Source organism: Ascaphus truei, chromosome 5 (genome assembly GCF_040206685.1).
Source record: "Ascaphus truei isolate aAscTru1 chromosome 5, aAscTru1.hap1, whole genome shotgun sequence".
NCBI classification, from domain to species: Eukaryota; Metazoa; Chordata; class Amphibia; order Anura; family Ascaphidae; genus Ascaphus; species Ascaphus truei.
The window spans coordinates 301679842-301700919 of NC_134487.1; the positions used below are offsets into that span (position 1 = coordinate 301679842).

General features: G+C 43.9%; 1 protein-coding gene across 1 annotated transcript; it reads right to left on the bottom strand.

The window, feature by feature from the left end:
• Positions 1-8373: 8373 nt before the first annotated feature.
• On the bottom strand, positions 8374-21037 carry GOLT1B (golgi transport 1B). The gene is made up of 5 exons (XM_075602933.1): positions 20917-21037; positions 15914-16005; positions 15027-15205; positions 12589-12670; positions 8374-11176 (listed from the first exon to the last, which is right to left on the bottom strand). Exons 1-5 carry the CDS (start codon positions 20939-20941, stop codon positions 11138-11140), a joined length of 417 nt encoding a protein of 138 aa, XP_075459048.1. The 5' UTR covers positions 20942-21037; the 3' UTR covers positions 8374-11137.
• Positions 21038-21078: the final 41 nt, after the last annotated feature.

Below are 21078 nucleotides of genomic sequence, written 5' to 3' on the forward strand. Positions count from 1 at the left end.
AACGCTCTGTAACTTTCTGAATAGATCAGCATCACTGTCTCAGATTCTCTCACCATCTTCCCAATACCCACGTCATTGGCTTGCTGGGTGATCAATATCCGCAGCCTGCAGCAAAAAGTAATATGGAGAATGAGAGCTCACTTGGTAAATTGGCTGTATATCATGTCATTGGTAATAGCCCCAAAAATTGCTACAGTGCACATATAGTTAATTAAAAGTGAATAGATACTTAAACTTATATTAAATCAGTGTGTGTGTGTGTGTGTGTGTGTGTGTGTGTGTGTGTGTGTGTGTGTGTGTGTGTGTGTGTGTGTGTGTGTGTGTGTGTGTGTGTGTGTGTGTGTGTGTGTGTGTGTGTGTGTGTGTGTGTGTGTTACTGAGCATCAACTATTTTGCTTATGAATTTACACTGCTCAGTTTTGTATTGATATACATTGTATATATATTTAAATTGTAAATAAGTTCCCTTCCAGTGCATTTAATTTAATACTATCTGCATAAATCATGTTGGCATAAATAACTTTAGGAATTTTGACATCACTCTGTCACAAAAGCAAATGATCTAAAATGATTTAAAGTCTAGAAGAAAATGTTGTGTTTGCTGCTGGTACAGGACACGGCAGCTCCCTCACTGAATGAAGCCATCCTGTCCTAGTGACACAGAGTCATGTCACTTTAGCCCATATTTACTATGCAGTGCCATATCATAAGACATTATGTAGGACAGGGGTGCACAAACTGGGGGGCGCAATACATTTTAGGGGGGGGCGCGGTGGTTACAGAGGCCCCACGCTCTTCCCCAAGGCATTTAAATTAAATGTCGGGAGACCGCGCGAGGCCTGTGTTACTCACTTACCCTGATTCAGCCGGCTTCGGGCGAAGCGTCGCAGTCAAATGACACCAAATGACCCCGCTGCGTCAGTTGAAGCCGGCACAAAGGTAAGGGGGGGGGGGGGCGGGAGCACTGGGGGAGAGCAGGCAGGGGAGCGCAGCGCCAAAAGTTTGCGCATCCTTAATATAGGACATACTTGAAAATGAGAGGTATCTACTCAATGTACTTTTTTCCTGGTAAACCAGTTTTAGAAACAAACAAATAAATAATCTTCCGGTGCTGGAGGACACTTTACAGCTCACAAGTGAATGATGCTTAGGAAACATGGGCCTTGGAGAGGGTTAACATCGTTTCTTCAATAAAGAATGTAAGATTCCAGGGTCAACAGATATATCCTGTATGCGTGCAAATAGGTAACTAGTGTAATAAAGCTAAGCAGATTTCCTGACTCCTTCCTTACTGTATGAGATACTTTGCACATGTTATGTTATAAATGGTCTGATTTTGAGGTCTTCAGCGTTTCATCAAGTAGTTCTTGATAAGTCATCCTGGTCTCTTTAATATCTAATGTTTCTTCTGTACACTCCTCCGTTGGTGGTCTGGACTGAATGATTCTGTTGCTGATGCTTCACGTTGTACTTGTGCCAGTTTACGTGTTTGGTTCTGCTTCATTCTGATTCTTTCCCCAACATACAAAGGGTTTGCATGGATATATTTTACTTGCCTTGTTTGTCTTTGAATTTCTTTCCAGAACCAAGTGCTTGTCCGGTACTTTTAATTGTAGCAGTCACTGTTTTTGGTCATTTCGATCATAATCTACGGCTCATTAGCAATTGTGCTGGAGACCGTAAACCATCAATTGAAGTCTCTACAGAACACCGGAGGCTGAAATAAGGACCCGTGAGCTTTTCCTTGGCTTTCTTTTTTGGTTAATATCTGCCCCATTCTCTCTGCAAGTCCATTTGATTTGAGATAATATGGGCTACTTGCTGTATGTTTAAATTCCTACTCTTGAAAAATTCTGAAGGTCACTACTACTGTATAACGGCCTATTATCAGACGTTAGTACAGTGTGAATTCTGTGAGGCTAATATGGACTTTGTGATGTGTAACCCTGATTCCCCCCCCCTAGACTCATCTGACATATCTAGGGTGTGTGAGGGCGGATTACATGTACTGGGTGGTGCGTACCTGTGTGGAACAGGAGGGCCTGAGTCTCCTGCGGTGGTGTGGGGGATAACAGGACCAGGCTTCTGGGGTGGTAGCCTCCATCCTTTTCTAGTGGTGGTGCAGCGCCTCCATCCTCTATACCTTCCCAGGGTATGGGGTAGGACCCGTATAGAAGAGTGACCCCTGGTCCCAGGGTGGATGCTCCAGAATCACACAACAGTCTTTTGTTAAAGGTAATGTCTCTCTTTATTGGTCCGAGCCGCGCCCGGCAGTAGTAGCAAAAACAAGCAGCTGCAACAACAACAGCAATCGCCACAGCCCACACGACCCTCCACTCTGTACAGGCGTTTCCTCCTTTCCTTCCCTCCAAGTGTGCACTCCGACAGGATGGACTGTGGTGGGGCCTCAATACCCCACTGCCCACCTCAGAGGGTATCCTCTGGGTGGGGGATGGATTCTCCACATCACCCCATCATCGGGGTATGGGGCATTGGTCCACCTGAACTCGGCTCGCTCTCCAAATGTAATAGGCCAGAGTTCTCTCTCTCTCTTGCTTGCTCCCAGGATGGAGCTGGGTCTACTCCTCCAACTCCCCGGACAGACTCCAAAGTAGACTAGACTAGACTAACTGTCACTTACAGGAATGGGCTGCTTAATAGGCTCAGCCCCGCCCCTCATGATGTCAGCAGGACCTCCCCTCTGTCTCATGCCTGCAGCAGAGTCAGGGGCCTGCATCTATCACTCAGGGCAGGGCTTGAAGGGGGGAAAACCCATGATTACTACTGGCACCTGCCCTTAACAGGACTTACCTCAGTAGGAGAAAGATATGTATAGCCTGTGCTGTTTACAGGGGGCTACAGATGTATTCCTGTCTGCCAAGTGACATGCGCAGAATATTTTGAGCAGTAATACACCATCTCCAGATAGTCCTATAATCTGCAACCCCAGTGCAACAGGCACCACGTGATTCATCATCGGTTCTTATTAAAGCACACTGAGATACTATATCCGTTTTTTGGGCGAGAACATGATGTTTCTTGGTCTTTCTTTGCTTTGTTTTTTTTTTAATCCCACAATGTCCCTGATGCATTCATCCAAACAGTTACTTTCTCATTGAGATAGGAATAGCCAATGTCTGTCTTTTCAATGTAGATCCATCACATTCAGTCTTCTCAGCAGTTATCATAATCTCTGATTTCAGGGGGTACTTTATTTCTTTCCTAAGGCCATCCATCTTTTACAAAAACATTTATATGTTGAAGACTCGCATCTTGGCCTGTTGCTTCGCTGACGGGAAAAGCCTTTCTTTTGTAACTGGTACATTATTTGTTACCATGTACAGTAAATAAAAATACCACGGGTGGTGCATTTGCACGTCTCAGACAGGTCTGCAACTCTGCCTTTCCCCATTATCGCTTAGCAAACAATGCTTCCTCTGCAGCCAGGGATTCTGGGTAAGGACATGCAAATGAGCACAGTGTGTCACTCTTTCCTTCTTCCTTTGTTACCATGCAAACTTGATCTTGAGTCAGATCTGATCCTGAGCTTGGTTTTCGGTCTCCTCAAGTCGTTCACCGGAGAGCGGATCCGCTATACGCTTTCATTTGCCTGTTTAAACTGAAGTTTCACTTGATATTTTACATTTTAAACAATAAAAGCTGTGTCTTCGGGGAACTTTTACCAATGGCTTAATCATGCAAATCTCCAGTGGTTTGTGGTTGGATTCCACTTCAACGTCTTCTCCGTTGATGTAGAGAAGCGATAATTCACAACCACACACCACTGCCAGGGTCTCCGTCCCAATCTGTGCATCGTTATTTTGGGACAGAGTGGTCGAGATGCCTATGCTCACTGGTGGCTATTGGTCTTGGGGGGGGGGGGGGCCCTAGGCAGAAGTGTCACAGGGGCTCTAGCCCCCAATGTTTTTATTTTTTGTAACTTACATTTGATTGAATTTCACATCAAAGCATAATACACAGTACATCCATTGTTTCAACTCAACAATAAAGTGAAATCATAACACAATAACAACGTAAAAAACATACATTTGAAAAAAAAAAAGTGGGGAGGGGGCTCCTTCCCTTATGTTGAAGATCCCTATTGCTCAATCGTGCTTCGAATTCTCTCCCCCTGTGCGGTCCGACCTATGCTCCCCCATCATGTTCTTCTAACTCTGTCCGTGCCGTATTATTTGATTTTGCCCGCTGTCAGCCGAGAACGCACTTCTAACTAGCAGAATTGTGGTACCGTTCTCTCCTGGGATGCCTGTCTGAGCCAGCCAGGGTAGCCAGACTTTTTGGAATTTGACGCCAGTGTCATTGACTAAACTTGTCAATTTCTCCATCTGGCAAACATATCATATTCTGTTTTGGGAATCGTTGGAACTTCTTTTTGTTTCCACAATGTTGCGATCTCGCACCTCGTTACCAAATGGGCAACCAATTTATTCTCTACCCTGGCTAGTCCCGGTGTTGGTCTATTTAGTAGGAACAGCCAGGGGTCCATTGGAATTGTGAGGTCCAAAATCCTCTGAAGCCAGTCCCTCATTTCCTCCCATAGGGGGGTGATCCGAGGGCAAGACCACAACATACGTACCAGATCAGCTGATTCTCCACATTGTTTTGGACACAACAGGGAGTATCCCGAGCAAATCTGGATAATTTTAGTGGAGTAAGATACCATCTCATTAAAGTCTTGTGTGCGTTCTCCCTTAACATGGTACATAGTGAGCTTTTGGCTGTCACTACAAGAATCTCATCCCAGTCCTTGTATTCAAGTACCTCACCTAAGTCCGACTCTCATTGGGACATAAAGCTAAGCTTTTGGGCAAAGTTGGTAGCCCCCAATGTTTTGCATTTAGCAATATTTTCCTATGCTTACTTTGTGGGAATGAGCGTTCAGCGGCTGGGAGAATGAGCGTTCAGCGGCTGGGAGAATGAGCGTTCAGCGGCTGGGAGAATGAGCGTTCAGCGGCTGGGAGAAGCTTCCCTTTATTTTTACTGCACAGCAGGTTCTTACCGCAGCTGCATTAGTTCTAGTAAAAGGCAGACTCCGGCCGCGGCCATAGTGCAGCAGACGGTACGAGAGACGTTGCTTGCGCCGAAACTCCCCCCCCCCCCAGTAGGATTACAAGGTGCATGTTTATAGTGCGCGCGAGCGAGCGTGTGCATGAGCGTGACGGAGCGACCGGTACTTCGCGCGACAAACTTGTTTGAATTTGCTGCTCGATGGCCGGGTCACGTGAGTGATTCCCCAATGAGGACGAACCAGCTCCGTGATGTCACGGCCACGCCCCCGCCACGACCCCCACATCGCGCAAACATGCAGGCCACAGATCTCGGTATGCAGAGGCACACGTGACGTCACGCTTTCGGTGGCGCGCTCGCGTGCCTGTACTATATCCGATGCCTCCGAGAAGCATTGAATCCTGTGCAGGGGGCTTTCAGCGGTGGGACCCTAGGCCTCTGCATATGCTACAGGTCTTTCCTGCCAACAAACTATCTACCTGCAGTCACTGGCTTTGTTACATCAAAGAGAAGCGGTGTATCAGTCACCAGTTTCCTCAAATTGATTTTGATGAACATCATCCCAATCCCATTGCACTTCTTGTCCATCTCATTTCATGATTTGATGGTCTAGCATTTTTTCTGACAGCCTCTACCATCTCCACTACTACAGGTGCGCCGACGACTATTCTAAAACTTGCCTTAGAAAATCTGGGGCAATCACCAACAAGACCCAGGTACATGCTGGGTACATGCTGGGTACATTTCAGTGACATTTCTGCAGAGACTAATGGCCCATCGGATTAACACAGCAGGGGTCCCTGGCAGCCCCATTCAGTTTGAATGGGACTGCCAGTGACCCCGGTGTTAATCCGATGGGCCATTAGTCTCTGCAGAAATGTCACTGAAATATTGCAGCATGTACCCAGTATGTACCTGGGTCTTGTTGGTGATTGCCCCAGATTTGTTTTAGAATACTCGTCGGCGATACAGTACTGTACATTACTGTTAGGAATATTTCGTTATGAGGCCCCAAACGGATGTAGGGCTCGTCCCTCATCACACATATTGTATATGTAGCATCCCTGAGAATATCTATGTGTATTGATTAAGCCAGCGGTGCGCAAACTGGGGGGCGCTAGATTTCCTGGGGAGGGGGGGGCGCAGCAGTTATAGAGGTCCCGAACTCACACCCCAGGCATTAAAATTAAATGTCGGGGGACCATGCGAGGCCTCTATAATACACTTCCCTTCCCGCGAAGAGTCGTCATGGTAACCCGTCAAATGACGTCACGTTACCATGGCAACGTGATGTCACACAACCCCGCATGTCATTTCACGCCAGGGCCCGTGGGCTACATATTTATCACTTATCATCTGAGATCTGACTCCAAAAGACTGTTCATGGTCCCAAGGCTCAGCAAGGAATCCGGCCGCTCCTCCTTCTCTTACCGTGCACCCCAAAACTGGAACAGTCTGCCGGAGACTCTCACAGCCGCCACCAGTCTAAGTTCTTTCAAAACTAAGGCTGTCTCACATTTTAATCTGGTCTGTAACTGTTACATACGCCTATAATAAATATTATCTTTAAGTATGCATGCAATGTCTTGTATATAATGTATACCCTGTTCACTAACTATGTATTGTACCCATGTATTATTTGTCATCTTAACTCTATGCCCACGACATACTTGAAAACGAGAGGTAACTCAATGTATTACTGCCTGGTAAAACATTTTATAAATAAATACATTTTGGGCGGTCCATGAATCAGCTACTTTTTCCTCTGACACCATTTCATGATTGAACACATGTCTGAGATAGGCATATTGTATTATACTGCCTTGCACATGCTTAGTACCCGGACTTCTTGTTAGGCATTAATGTATAACTATAACTTGTATTTGGCAAAGCCACAAACACAGCACTACAAGGTGTAGAGAAAAGATAGGAGTGGGAAGAAAGGAGAGAAGATTGAGATTTACAGGGCCGGCTGAAGGCTTTTTGGTAGTGTATTTCCAAAATTCCATTTGACGCCCCTTGGTCAAACACTTCCGCTCCTCAGCATAATGCGTGTTGGGCTGTACTATAGGGGAAAATCCCACTCCAAAATGCAAAGCGACTGTGGGCTCCTGGTCACTTGGCATTCTGAGGCGGTGACTGACCGTACAGCCGAGAAGTCCCACCACAGCTGGAACCTGCATTCCACTGCTGCATACCTCCCCACCGCTGCCATTCAAACAGGGGCGCAGCATCAACATTGTAGGTAGGGGCAGGGAGTCGAGCGGCAAAGGAGTCAAGGACTGAAATGGAGAGGGACAGAGGAATGAAGCACTGGCATAGAGAGGACAGGGGAGTAAGGGACAGACTGGTATGTAGGGGAGAAGGTTGTGAGGTACAGGATTAAGGGGGCAGGGGAGTGATGGACGGGATTGAGGGAGCCAGGGGATTGGATTGAGAGTACAAGGGAATTTTATGGTTTGATGAAGTTAATGACTACTTAATTCTTTTTTATTATGAAAACTATATAATGTTTCATGTAACGGCCTTCGCTTATAGGGTTTAATTCCCAGAGACTGATGGTTGTTCTAATACGTTATCACATGCTTAACTTTCTAAATTCCTACTTGCCCCTTGATCCTTTGCAATCAGCCTCATTCTACTGAAACAACATTAACCAAAGGGCATTATTTCCACGCTGTCCTGGACCCATCTATAGATTCTGCACACCTTATCCTATTGTAACCGTTTCTCTCCCTTTGCACTCTTCTGGTTGGAAGATCTCTCATGCACGAGTTACCTTCTCATACTCTATATACAGTATTTAAGTCTGCTGCACTTATCTACGTGTTCATTTATGAAACAATAGCAGATCAAACTATTTTTACATTTGTTTAGAGATCAGTTTATCAGTGCAACTCTCAGATGGAAAAGGGCCAACAAAAAAATGACTCCCGCAGTTATCCAGAGCTGTATCATACAGCAATGCGCAAATGTGACCTTTATTTCACAGCTGTCTTTATCAAAGGATTGAAAATAAACATTTAAACTCACTCTTGTTTAGAGCATTTGAAAGTTGCATTGTACTTGACCTTTACAAGGAATTTAGAACGATTCCACGCAACTAGCCAACACAACTAGCCAACACAACTAGCCAACACAACTAGCCAACGCAACTAGCCAACGCAACTAGCCAACGCAACTAGCCATCGTGTAATGTGTAATGAAGAAAATGAAAATACTTTCATTTTAATTAAAAATGAATCTATTTATTTACAAAAAAATAAAATGTACAATATGCAAATAAACTAAATCAATTTCTGCTACTTACTAAAATGCAGACTGTCCAAACAGTACATTTCTTTAAAAAAAATGTACAACAAATGAATCCTCAATAGCAGAACATCTAAGTGATTGATACACTTAAGGCTAAATGGTATTCTGACCTTCTCCATTTCCCATATGTCCAGTATTGTCAGTTCCAATTCCCAAGCCTGTCCTGAAGGACAGAGAATTTCCTTAAGGGAGTTATCCCTATTATTGATCAGGTCCTCTGTCACAAGAGGGTTTGTGTATTTAGTAACAGGCTTTACTTATACGAGAGAAGACAGGGAATTCATGCTTCTCAACCTGCACAGGACGACCTCTTTTCTTAATATCACAGAGGAAAATGTATTCATTTTAGCTCAATGTTTGTTACAGGAAAAGGCCAACTCAAACCCATTGTAATAGACATGGATGTGAGACGTCTTCAACGGGTCGGTCATTTTAAAAGGCGAGAGTCCAACTGTTGTTTACCTTTATTCAAGCTCGACCATATGTGTGAGAAATACTGTACCCACAAATGCTATTTTATGGAGAAACCTTTATATAAAAATCTTCTAAAGGGAACCCCCAAAATTACCACCCTTGTGAATTTCTAAAATGATGCTTCAGTAGCCTCCAAACCAGCAAATATTTATTGTATATCCTGTGATATTTTATACGAATATAGAAGCTGTGAAACACATTAAAAAAATATATAGATGGGTGTTACAGGGGCCAGCGCTTCCACTCAATACCAGTGTACATTGCCGAGCGGGACGGCACCATTCATTTTCCACTCGTCCCACTGCTGCAGCTTTACTAAAAGTAAAGTAGAGACTGACGTTTCAAAGCAGCGTTTGGTCTACATTAAAATGCATACATTTGTGGAAATAACCCTTACAAAATGGGAACAAAGGAGGTGCAATACTCATTTTGATGGCAAAGTTCAAAAAAAAAAAGCAGGAATATTGTAACTTGGAAAAAACTATTAACTTAGACAACTCTTCAACTTTTGCGTTTCGAAAATATGGCTGCAGGGTCAATTCAATGGCTGAAATTTACAATCGTGCATATTTGGTTGTTACGAAGACTGGCGTTGCCTTGTATTACATAGTGTAGTAGAACTAAAGGTTTTAACTATCAAATACACAGAAAATCACCAAGGGGGTTATGTATCAAATTCGCCCAGCAGAAAATCTGCAGTGAGAAACCCGCAGCATGTGCAGCAAAACAAAAAATTCACGTGTCCTATAAAATTATTTTTTTTAATCTGGTGCAAACTTTTGCTCCCGTTTTGCAGCCAATAGCCCTCAATATAAATATGGTGTTTGCTACTTGAAGAGTCAGTCCTGAAAAAACAGCCATGTACCAAATTTTTTTTTTAAATCAATCTTGTTCTAAAACTACAATAAAAAGATACTGGATTTCATTTTGTCCAAACATAGCAAAAACTATATTAGTAACTCACTATTCTTATATATTTACCAGAAATACAGTATATATATTAATTTGGTCAGCAATTAGTGTTGGGTATTAAACACTTACAAAAGTCACATGAACAAAAAATAAAAAGAATCTCACAGAGAACGACTTTTCCTTTGAACCATTTTGGATAAATGAGCTATAGATAAATGTTATTTTTTTAAATTACATTTGCTTGAGAATATCCTATCATTTTTGTTTCATTTTGGGGGTAAATTAGGTCAGTTAACTTTTTATTTAAGAAACAGAAGGTAATGTTTTATAGCTACAGTATTTACTGTATAACAGGGCCGCTCAACTCCCATCCTCAAGAAACTCTTAATGTTACCAAATGCCAACCCAGACGTTACAGAAAATTGGCACTAGGCAGTATTAGAACAATTGCAAATGTTTGATAAGTACGTTTTTGGATTACCTAAAATTCGCTAAAACATGGCCAGGTAAAAATAACAAAATAATTAAATAGTCCATTAAAAATTTAACAAACATCATTTTTTCCCCATGATCTAGATTTTCCTTCTTTTCCAAAATTAAAATAGGGGTTGTAGGAAACAAAAAACACATACCACAGGTTATCGATTTTTGTTGAACTACTGTTTTAGAACAAAAACACAAGATCCTCTTTTGATGTATACATTAGGTCACAAACCTGGTGGAACTCCAACGGACAAATATATATACGCGCGCACACACAGTAGTGGGTTTGGAGCTTGCTAAACCGTGTATACCGTTTCAGAACGCCAACCAATGTCACCGGTTCACAGCAGGGAAAAGATTAAGATCATGATTAACACGGCACCAAAAAAAAAAGGCAATTCTGACTGGAAATTGAGAATGAAATAACGAAGAAATTTTTTAGCTTAATATTTACAAAAAAAACCCATGGTTTATTCACACAGAAATAGCCTGGTTTTCTTAATTTTTTTTTTTTAACCCATTTTTGTTTCTCTATACTTAAAAAAAAAATACCACCCAGCATTGCTTTCATGCATCACATCGAGGTGCGTCTTGTTAACACGAGTGTCTGATTTGGTATCCTTCATTTCTTTACAGTAAAAGCCTGTTTTCTGTACAAGTGCAAAGGACGGTACCACAGTTGTGCCGGATTCTGTAGGCTCAGCAAGTTCTCAAAGATACAAAACAAAAACAAGTCTTGAAAGTAATGTTTGTCCATTCGCTTCTTCGGGGGCTGGTCAACTGTATTTTATAAAACAAAGGACAGGTAACGCTCCATATTCAAAGTAACAGACTGAGTGTTTAATGATCCTCCAGATGTGACTTCCTCTTGTATTCCTCTATAAATAATGTGGTAACAGTATACCAAATCCATAGTTTATTACAATTATACCATGTTGTTGCTTTCACCAGCTTTGTCTACCAGCTGCAAAGAAAAATAGAGAAGTTATAGAAATCAAACTAAAATCAAAATATTTTCTACAATTTACACACATTTCCAAAACCGTGTCAACCAAATGTCCAAAGGAATAAACTCCCCCAACCCCCAAATTTTGACATTTTCACTAATTGCAATGTCTATTCCCATACGTAGATTTCAGAAATACTTATGAGATGGAATTGAAAAATATGTATAAGAAAGCACAACTGCTTACTGAATCACAAGCAAGCGCGGGAAAGAAAGAAATACACTAGTAATTCATGCATAGACTCAAGAAGATAAATATTGGAACTGACCATCACTGGGGGATTTCTTCTGAGCCTATGTTGGCTTTGGACAAAACATTGAAAAAGTTTCTATTTAAACAAGGACTATACTCGTCAGGACATTAAACGTGCGAGAAAATGAATGTGTGCGCTGCGTTTTGGGTTATTGTGAGACACATTGCACGTTTACCGCCCTCCTCCCCACCGGCATAGAACGTCACAGTAAGAATTTTAAAACGTTAATGTAAAGGCAGAAAAAACATGAACTAAAATGTACAAATCACTAGAATTAGAGATCCCTTTACTAGACAGAGACATATTACTGACATACAAGTTTAAATCAGATAAATAAGTCTGCTATGGAGTTTTGTCTTCAGAACATCCCAGCCTTTATAATCCGATGATTGGCGCTTATTTTGTGACAGTAACATAGGTCTTTCGCGCCAGGCATAAATATAACAGTATATATAATTAACATAGATGCTTTATATATACAAATACTTTCTTAGAGGAAACAGCTACACACCATGCAGAATTACATCACAAAACACAATCAGGGCTTTAAAGGAGCAGCCCAAGCACCTTTTTGTACCCAGGATTGAAGCCGGGGGTCTCCGGAGATGAAATCCATTCATGTCAGCTCTGGGTGAGCTTTAAAGTTTAAAGCTCCCGCGTCACGTTGGCCAATAGGAAGCCGAACCCGATGACGTCACAGCTTCCTATTGGCCAGCAGGGCGCGGGAGCTTTGAAACTCCGCCATACTGCAAACCCTGGCAGATGAGCAGAGCGGCTATCGGCACCTACTATGGAGGCAAGTATCTCTGAAAGAAAGGGGGTGCCCCGAGCTGAAATTAATGGGGGGCAGCTCCGGAGACCCCCAGCTTCAATCCTGTGTAAAAAAATAAAAAATTTTTTAAAAAGGAGCTTGGTTTACGGCTTGAAACTCTTTCATTTGTAAAACTTGTGCACCGATTCTGCCCAGGATTTATTACAGAAAATAATCCTAATGAAAGCAATGGGATTATCTCCTGTGATGAATCTGCCCATTTGTTCCCGTTTAGCAGCTAATAGAAGTTGATCCATAGCCCGCAATACTTAAATGGTAAAAAATAATAAAAAATCATTCCTTACCGAGCTAATTCCAGGTAAATTCAAGAGTGATCCTAAGACTGGTACTCTCCGGATAAAACCAATAACCACAGGAAAAAATCCCCTGGAAACGTATAAAATAAATTAAATTAATTATTCTCCAATGGAAGAAATGAACGGCAAGACGTGACCCAACTAAAATGCGTGTTAATCCGCGTCCATTTTTGCAGGCAATCGGGCACTGATGGTGTTAAAGAAATGATGTGGGAATGAAGTAGGACACCTGCTCAACATCTGGTATCCGGGCTAGAAGAGGCTTTAATCAGTGTGCTGCCAAGTCGCATTTCCATTGCAGGGAAACGCTTTGATCCATTCACTTCAATTCAGTTACAGGATTCCTGGTGTATTGAACTAGGGCAGGGCGGCCACCTCCAGTCCAAGGGCCACCAACACGTCAGGTTTTAAGGCTATCCCTGCTTCAGCACAGGTTCTCAATCAGTGGCTCCGTCTTCGACTGATTGAGCCACCTGTGTTAAAGCAGGGATATCCCGAAACCCTGACCTGTTTGTAGCTCGAGGACTGGAGTTGGCCACTCCTGATTTAGGTGCTTAATGTCAACGTTTTTAAATGACAGTCCTATTTAGTTTTTTATTAACCAATTATATTCTAATGCTGCCTTTCGCTGTTAATAAAATATGATTCACGTAAAAATAAATACAAGGCGAGTAAAATGGCATAATTTTAAAGTAATACAATGGCAATATACACAAGTCATTGGGACTCCGATAAACAAAATGCGCTCTTTACCTGCCGTATTCACTAAGCTAACATTATGCGGTCTGCAGAGCAGAGACACTCATCACGGTGAGATGTATGTAATGTGCCGTCATTCTCTCATTTATCAAAAACACTCCAACATCCCGCAGGTAATACATGTGGTCGGATGAAATATTTGCATAACATTCCAACTGCACAGTAACAAATTGCAGTCATTTCCCCTATAATCAATCATTTAAACACAATGAAATAAGTGACACCAGAAATAGATTTACTGTAAACACGGATCAATTTGTGCGATTGGTGGTCAGTATAACACCCAATGCAGGAGCTATTACAGTACATACTATACTGAATAAGCCCTATGGCATTGCAGAATCATTGATTAGTAACAGTTAGTTGACACTAGAATTATTTCAAACATCAGGATCATGTGTTTTTAATTTTTATTTAAGGGGAAATAAACTGATAATATTTTAGGCAAGTCAAAAACACAAGCCTACGGTGGTAACATTACAGAGCTCTAAACCTAATGTAATAATGTTACTTAAAGATCGTTTTGTCAGTGCAAATACTACTTTACCTTAAAAATGGAATGTGGAAAAGCCATTGAAACGACACATTTATAGCTTCATGCCCTACTTGCCATCATGAAAAGAATACTTAAGTTTTGAAATATGACGTTGCTGAAGAAGCAAGTGGATACCAGATGCAGCGCAGCCACCATTCTGTACACTGTTATTTCTGTGTACATCATTTACAAGAATAGAAAAGATTAATTACGGGCAACAAACACAGTAAGCAGTTGTAAAAGTCCATTACAAACGCTGCATTCAGCAAATGCTAAAAAAGGAACATTTAAAAGGGGCAATCAGCTCCTAGGACCGCCGTACTAATGGCAGAGGCACGTTTAAGGGGTAACCATCTGGGTTACTGATGCCTTTTTTCAAGCCAAAGTCCAACACCTAAATGTATACAGTATATAAATATTTTTTTGAAGTTCGTTTGTAAATATGTTGGGGCTAAGACTTGGGATGGGTTGGACGTCCCCTTGCAGCTCCCTTTTGTCTGTCATGATGTGTTCGACAAGAGTTTGCACAGCAAGAGTGCCCCTATCATTATTGGTGTTCCAATATGGGGGGGGGAGAGATAAGGGGAAAAATGGATTGCCAGACTCTCCCTAATTCCAAGGCCACAATAAATGTAATTTATTTCTAGAGAAATTAAAGAAATCATACCTTAACTTTTAGCATGGTTGGATTAGTTTAAGGAAGCCAATTATATAATGTATTTATTTTTTTACAAGAGGTTGTGTTTTTTTGCTTGCTACATGGGACTGCACCGTTTAAAGTGTGCTATTTCCCATCATCCGACCTTCCCCATCGCAACCACTCCCAGACCTTTCTCTAGCCCCTAAATTATTGAAAAAGTAAAACATTTATTCCACAACTTTCTGGAAGAGTAACAAGAGGACTAAAAAGCATTTTTTACCAGGCGAACAACGGGCAAAGTGGTATTCAGGTGTAGACAAACTCTGGGATCTAGATTCCAGATTCATTACTTGAGTGCTGTTCCCTGGAGACTGGTTTTATGCTGCAGTACCCTGAGCATTAAACCTAAATCTACAATGAAGTGTTAGGATTCCAAACAAGTGGTCATAAAGATACATCCATACACGTTGGGGAGTTGTGTGCAAGCGTTACCTGAACAGGAGAAAGAAACCATAAATTTCAAGGACCATTCCTATTAGAGGCCAACCAATAAGTACTACCAAAACGCCACCCAGAAAGAATCCGGTGGCTTTTACTTTGTGTTTCTGGAAGAAAAAGCGGAATGTTCTCTCCAACCCAATGACAAAGGACAAGCCAGCCACAAATAAAACCTAAAATAACAAGACAAGAAAGGACTGTTAATCTCTTAATCAGAAGCTTTATAATAAAATGTAAGACACTCATGTGTTCTAAGGCGTACAGGTGTCCTTGGAAGTAAACCCAACACAAATGTCAAGAGCCACACAAAGGGGACAAAGCTCTATGAATGTGGGTAAAGGCGTGCTGAAGTTTAGCACCCTTCTGTGGCTGTCGGCTACAGTGATTCCAACAGTTAATGATCAAACATTTGCATCTTCTATGCAGTGTCTAAAAGGAAATGACAATGGTTCTACGGCAGGGGTAGGCAACTCCAGACCTCAAGGGCCTCCAACAGGTCTGGTTTTGAGGCTATCCCTGCCTCAGTCGACAGCCACCGGTGCTGAAGCAGGGATAGCCTCAAAACCAGACCTGTTGGAGGCCCCCGAGGACTGGCGTTGTCCACATCTGTTCTGCGGAGACAATAATGTTATGGATGCTCAGTACAGTTGTTTCAACACTATGTTTCCATCACTTAAAAAGGTCTGAGTATTTGCTGCCAACTACAACACTGTGCAAACGTTCTCCTAATTCTTTAACCCATTTTTTCTAAACCGTTTATTAATCTCCATTTCAAATGATACACATTCTGTATTCAAGCATACACACGTTGCGAGTTCGAGCTACACACAAACAGCAGTGCCACATATAAAAACAACACTTCATTCGATTCATAAACTCACGTTTCCAATAGCCAGCAGGGCCTTGTCAAAGAAGAGGAGCATTCCGAAGAAGAGGAAAAACACCCCAAAGCCTGTTAATCCCATACCAATCTCTGCAAAACAGAAAGGAGCGGAAGACACTTCACCTTAATAACATTTATAATACATGATATTTTTCATGCCTGAAACGTGGTCGCTAAATCCTTCACATGAAAGAGGAGATCTACGTGCGAGTTGTGTTCGAAGACATTATAAAGAAAACACTTATGAAGTAACAGCTGACAAGGGAAAGGATGACTCGACCCCTTTTGTATCTAAAACCTCTCCCTCTCTGCCCCACACCTCTGCAATGCCCCACACCTCTGCAATGCCCCACACCTCTGCAATGCCCCACACCTCTGCAATGCCCCACACCTCTGCAATGCCCCACACCTCTGCAATGCCCCACACCTCTGCAATGCCCCACACCTCTGCAATGCCCCACACCTCTGCAATGCCCCACACCTCTGCAATGCCCCACACCTCTGCAATGCCCCACACCTCTGCAATGCCCCACACCTCTGCAATGCCCCACACCTCTGCAATGCCCCACATCTCTGCAATGCCCCACACCTCTGCAATGCCCCACACCTCTGCAATGCCCCACACCTCAATAGCAGACTGGCGCCTTTCTTAAAAAACACCTCCTTAACGAAGCTTATGAGAAGCCCAGTGGCTAATACTATACGCCTCATACATCGACCTTGGCACCTGCAGAAGCACTTACCAGAACGCCCTCCTACTGTCTGTACGTTCTACCTACCTACTTCGATTGTAAGCTCTTTGGGGCAGGAACTCCTTTTCGTATTTTATGTTTGAGGGCGTTTATTCCCATTGTGTTAGAATATTATGTCACGTGTACTGTAAAGCGCTAGGTGCCTGGATGGCGCTATATAAATAAAGATTTACATACATTCTCAAACATCTGCATGCAACTGCCCAGAAACACATTAAACCAACAGTACATTTCTCTTTTCAGAATTGTTCCTTTCTAACGTTTGTGGTGATGGTAACACTCGGCATTTTCACATTCTAGATGTGTCAATTGTGCCTTAAAGGCTAATAGATGAGAGAAATATTTTGCCAGCATTCACGAACCAGGCACACTTTGCCTTTTTTTGTGGTGTAAAAATGTCACCAGGCATTAAAATTCAGCGCGCGAGGCCGCGCGGCCCTCGTCAGCGCGCGAGGCCGCGCGGCCCTCGTCAGCGCGCGAGGCCGCGCGGCCCTCGTCAGCGCGCGAGGCCGCGCGGCCCTCGTCAGCGCGCGCGGCCCTCGTCGGCCCTCGTCAGCGCGGCCCTCGTCGGCCCTCGTCAGCGCGCGAGGCCGCGCGGCCCTCGTCGGCCCTCGTCAGCGCGCGAGGCCGCGCGGCCCTCGTCGGCCTTCGTCAGCGCGCGAGGCCGCGCGGCCCTCGTCAGCGCGCGAGGCCGCGCGGCCCTCGTCAGCGCGCGAGGCCGCGCGGCCCTCGTCAGCGCGCGAGGCCGCGCGGCCCTCGTCAGCGCGCGAGGCCGCGCGGCCCTCGTCAGCGCGCGAGGCCGCGCGGCCCTCGTCAGCGCGCGAGGCCGCGCGGCCCTCGTCAGCGCGCGAGGCCGCGCGGCCCTTGGTACGCTGCCATTTCCACAAAACTGTCAAAACTTTTCATTTGCAATGTGAACTTTTTTCAAAAAATGCAAAAATGTATGACAATTCTCAAATGCTGCAAAGCATTTCTGAAGACAATTGCACAGCTCTAGTAAAACACTTTAGGAGTGTGGTTATTATAAATCAAACCCTTGCTGCAAGATTGTGGTGTAGCCGTGTGTTCGTGAGGTCCCAATAAAGTTATTTTCTACCACCCGGAAGTGCCCTGAAGTTTGTCACAGGTTGTGGCGCTGGATTCTTTTCCTTACCATGCTGTACACTCAGAAGGCTGCACGCCTGAAACCGGAGCGCAGAGGAGAGCAGGACCGAGGTCTGGGAGCTTACATAGGTAAGGTTTCCCCGCCCAGCTCTGACCTATCTCCTGGTCCGTTTATACTTTCCTGTTCCATTCCATATGACTCACATTGATACCACAGAGTGCTGGTTCTAACTGCCAGAGCGCAGGACACACTTTCTATTTGCTTGTAATAAAAAAAGGCTGATTAACAAAAGTCGACGTTTCGGCTCATTGGGTGGAGCCTTTAGGCAGCGAGAGCTGAAACATTGGTTTTTGCTAATAAACAGTTTGTATTGCCGGCTTCTTTATTTGTGCTACTTTTTGTTGCGGATTATGCCACAGTGTATTGTTAGTGGAGTGACACTATACCTCTAGAGAGATAGATATACAAGTCTAGTAGATCTGCCAGCCTTTGCACGCATGATTTAACCTCAAGCTTTACCGATCACCCATTAGGGAGAGATTTTTTTTAGGGCCCCCCTACTTGAATTTGTGAAATAAAATTGCTTGTGGGAAGGTCACAGCTTTATAAGGAATACTAAAGTGCAGGGAACCGGTCCTCCCTCCCCACCTAATCCTAACACAAAACAACTTCTAGAGATGATGAAACAGCATGTACAGATGCAGCCAACGTTCTTGTTCCCGCTGGTGTGTTATGTTGCGATTATGCATTATTACGGCCATTTAATCCTATAGAAACTCTAATATTCTGCGTTATCAGTAAGTAAAATAAAGCTAACTACATTTGTAACTCAACCCGACCATTCTCAGTTTGTGTTTTGTGATTAAAAATAAATACAAAATCTTGCAAGATTTTGTCTCGTCACAAAATCTTGTCTTCTAACAAGTCAAAAGGTAGCTGGTCCGTCTGATTTTGTATTATTGAATTGAAACGCCAGCAAAAACAAAAATAAATTAACTGCCCCCTGGTCAGGGGCAACAGTGCAAGGAGAGCCCAGGGGATCTATCAAACAATGAAGTACTCGTCTGGCGGGGCTTTCATAAACTGGACTTGACATTTATGAAAAGGTTTAAAAGAATATATTTTCCCAACAGACGATTGCTGGCGACAACCAACAAAGACACGCTGCTCACAGACCCACACGCAAACTTATCTCAGCACTGTCCTGTCCACTGATGTCATTCCAGTTGCGCCCCCAATACAAACAACACACGTTGTTTACAGAACCTTTTCATTCACCACCATCTGCCCACTGACACCTTTACACACAAGCTGCCACACCTCTTCCCATATACATACAAGCTGCCACACCTCTCCCCATACACACACAAGCTTTTCAGACATGCCTGTGAACACTGTTGCGCACGCACACGTCACTCAGTGTGAAGCCCCCACATACTGACCGCCATGTGAAATCGCCTGCCGAGATTTCAGATTAAAAAGAAGTCCTAGAATAAGAAGTCAGCTGGTGGGTAGGAGGCTCAGGAGAAAGAACATAAAAGTGTGACAGATTCAGGGATTAGTCTCCCAAAAGAAGTGGTGCAGGCTGAAACTGTCACCATAACTGCCCAGGACATACGTGAGAAAGAGGGGTCACTCAATGTATTACTTCCTGCTAAAACATTATATAAAGAATAAAAGATGGGGAACCCACAGATGCTTGGGACAGACACTATGCTATACTAAATATGAATGAAACCATAGGGATGAGGTTTCACAATAGAAAAATGCATGAATGGGCGAACCAAGCGGTTCTTCTAGGCTATCAATGTCTATCTTTCTATTTCGTAGACAAATGAGGGATCTATATTTCTAAGTTGCATCGGGTTCAATTGCATTTATTTTTCAGGGAGAGAATAAAACGATTATACTTTTGTCCATGTCCAGTTATAAATAGACTTCATTGTCTAACTTTAACATAGGTTGAACTTGATGGATACAGGTCTTCTCAACCCCAACAATGTAACGATTGTATTACACACACAGGCTTTTCTACACAAACACATAGTTCGACTGAAAGCTCTTTGGTACAGCGAGTCCTGCCTCACTATTCACATGTTTATTGCCCTCATATCCATAAATATAGTATATAACCATATACCACACATACCCTCACTCAGTGTTCCCACTCAGTATTCCTGCGCGCATACTCACACCACGTCACACAGTGTTCAGACACACACGCACACACGCACTCTCTCTCTCTCTCTTAGCGTTTGCACAGACCTCAGTGTTCCCCTGCGTGCTCACACGCTCACACCCAGCCACCCTCACCTCAGTGCGGGCGCGCGCACCCAGCTATCCACACCTCAGTGCGGGCGCGCGCACCCAGCCACCCTCACTGTGTACACACCCACCCTCAGTGTGTGTACATCCACACCACGCACACCCACCCACTCACTCACTCAGTGTACAAACCACGCGCGCGCCCAGTCACACACACAGACACAGAGAGAGACACACACACACACACACAGAGAGAGACACACACACACACAGAGAGACACACACAGAGAGAGAGACACACACACACAGAGAGAGAGAGACACACACACAGAGAGAGAGACACACACACACAGAGAGAGAGACACACACACACACAGAGAGAGAGACACACACACACAGAGAGAGAGACACACACACACACAGAGAGAGACACACACACACAGAGAGAGACACACACACACAGAGAGAGACACACACACAGAGAGAGACACACACACAGAGAGAGAGACACACACACACACACACACACACACAGAGAGACACACACACAGAGAGACACACACACACACAGAGACACACACACACACACACACACAGAGACACACACACACACACACACACAGAGACACAGAGACACACACACACACACACACACACACACACACACACAGACACACACACACACACACACACACACACACACACACACAGACACAGAGACACACACACACACACACACAGAGACACACACACACACACAGACACACACACAGACACACACACACACACACACACACACACACACACACACACACACACACACACACACACACACACACACACACACACACACACACACACACACACCTCCCCTCTTACTCTGGGTGTCGGTGAGGGAGATCATGGCGCCGCTGTGTGTGTGCTGTGCGGGATCCGGGGCAGGAAGCGGCTGGAACAGAATCTACCGCCACGTCTTCCGGAAACACGCAGTGCGCTGGGAGGCGGGGCCACAGAGCAGCCAATCAGAGAGCAGCCAATCAG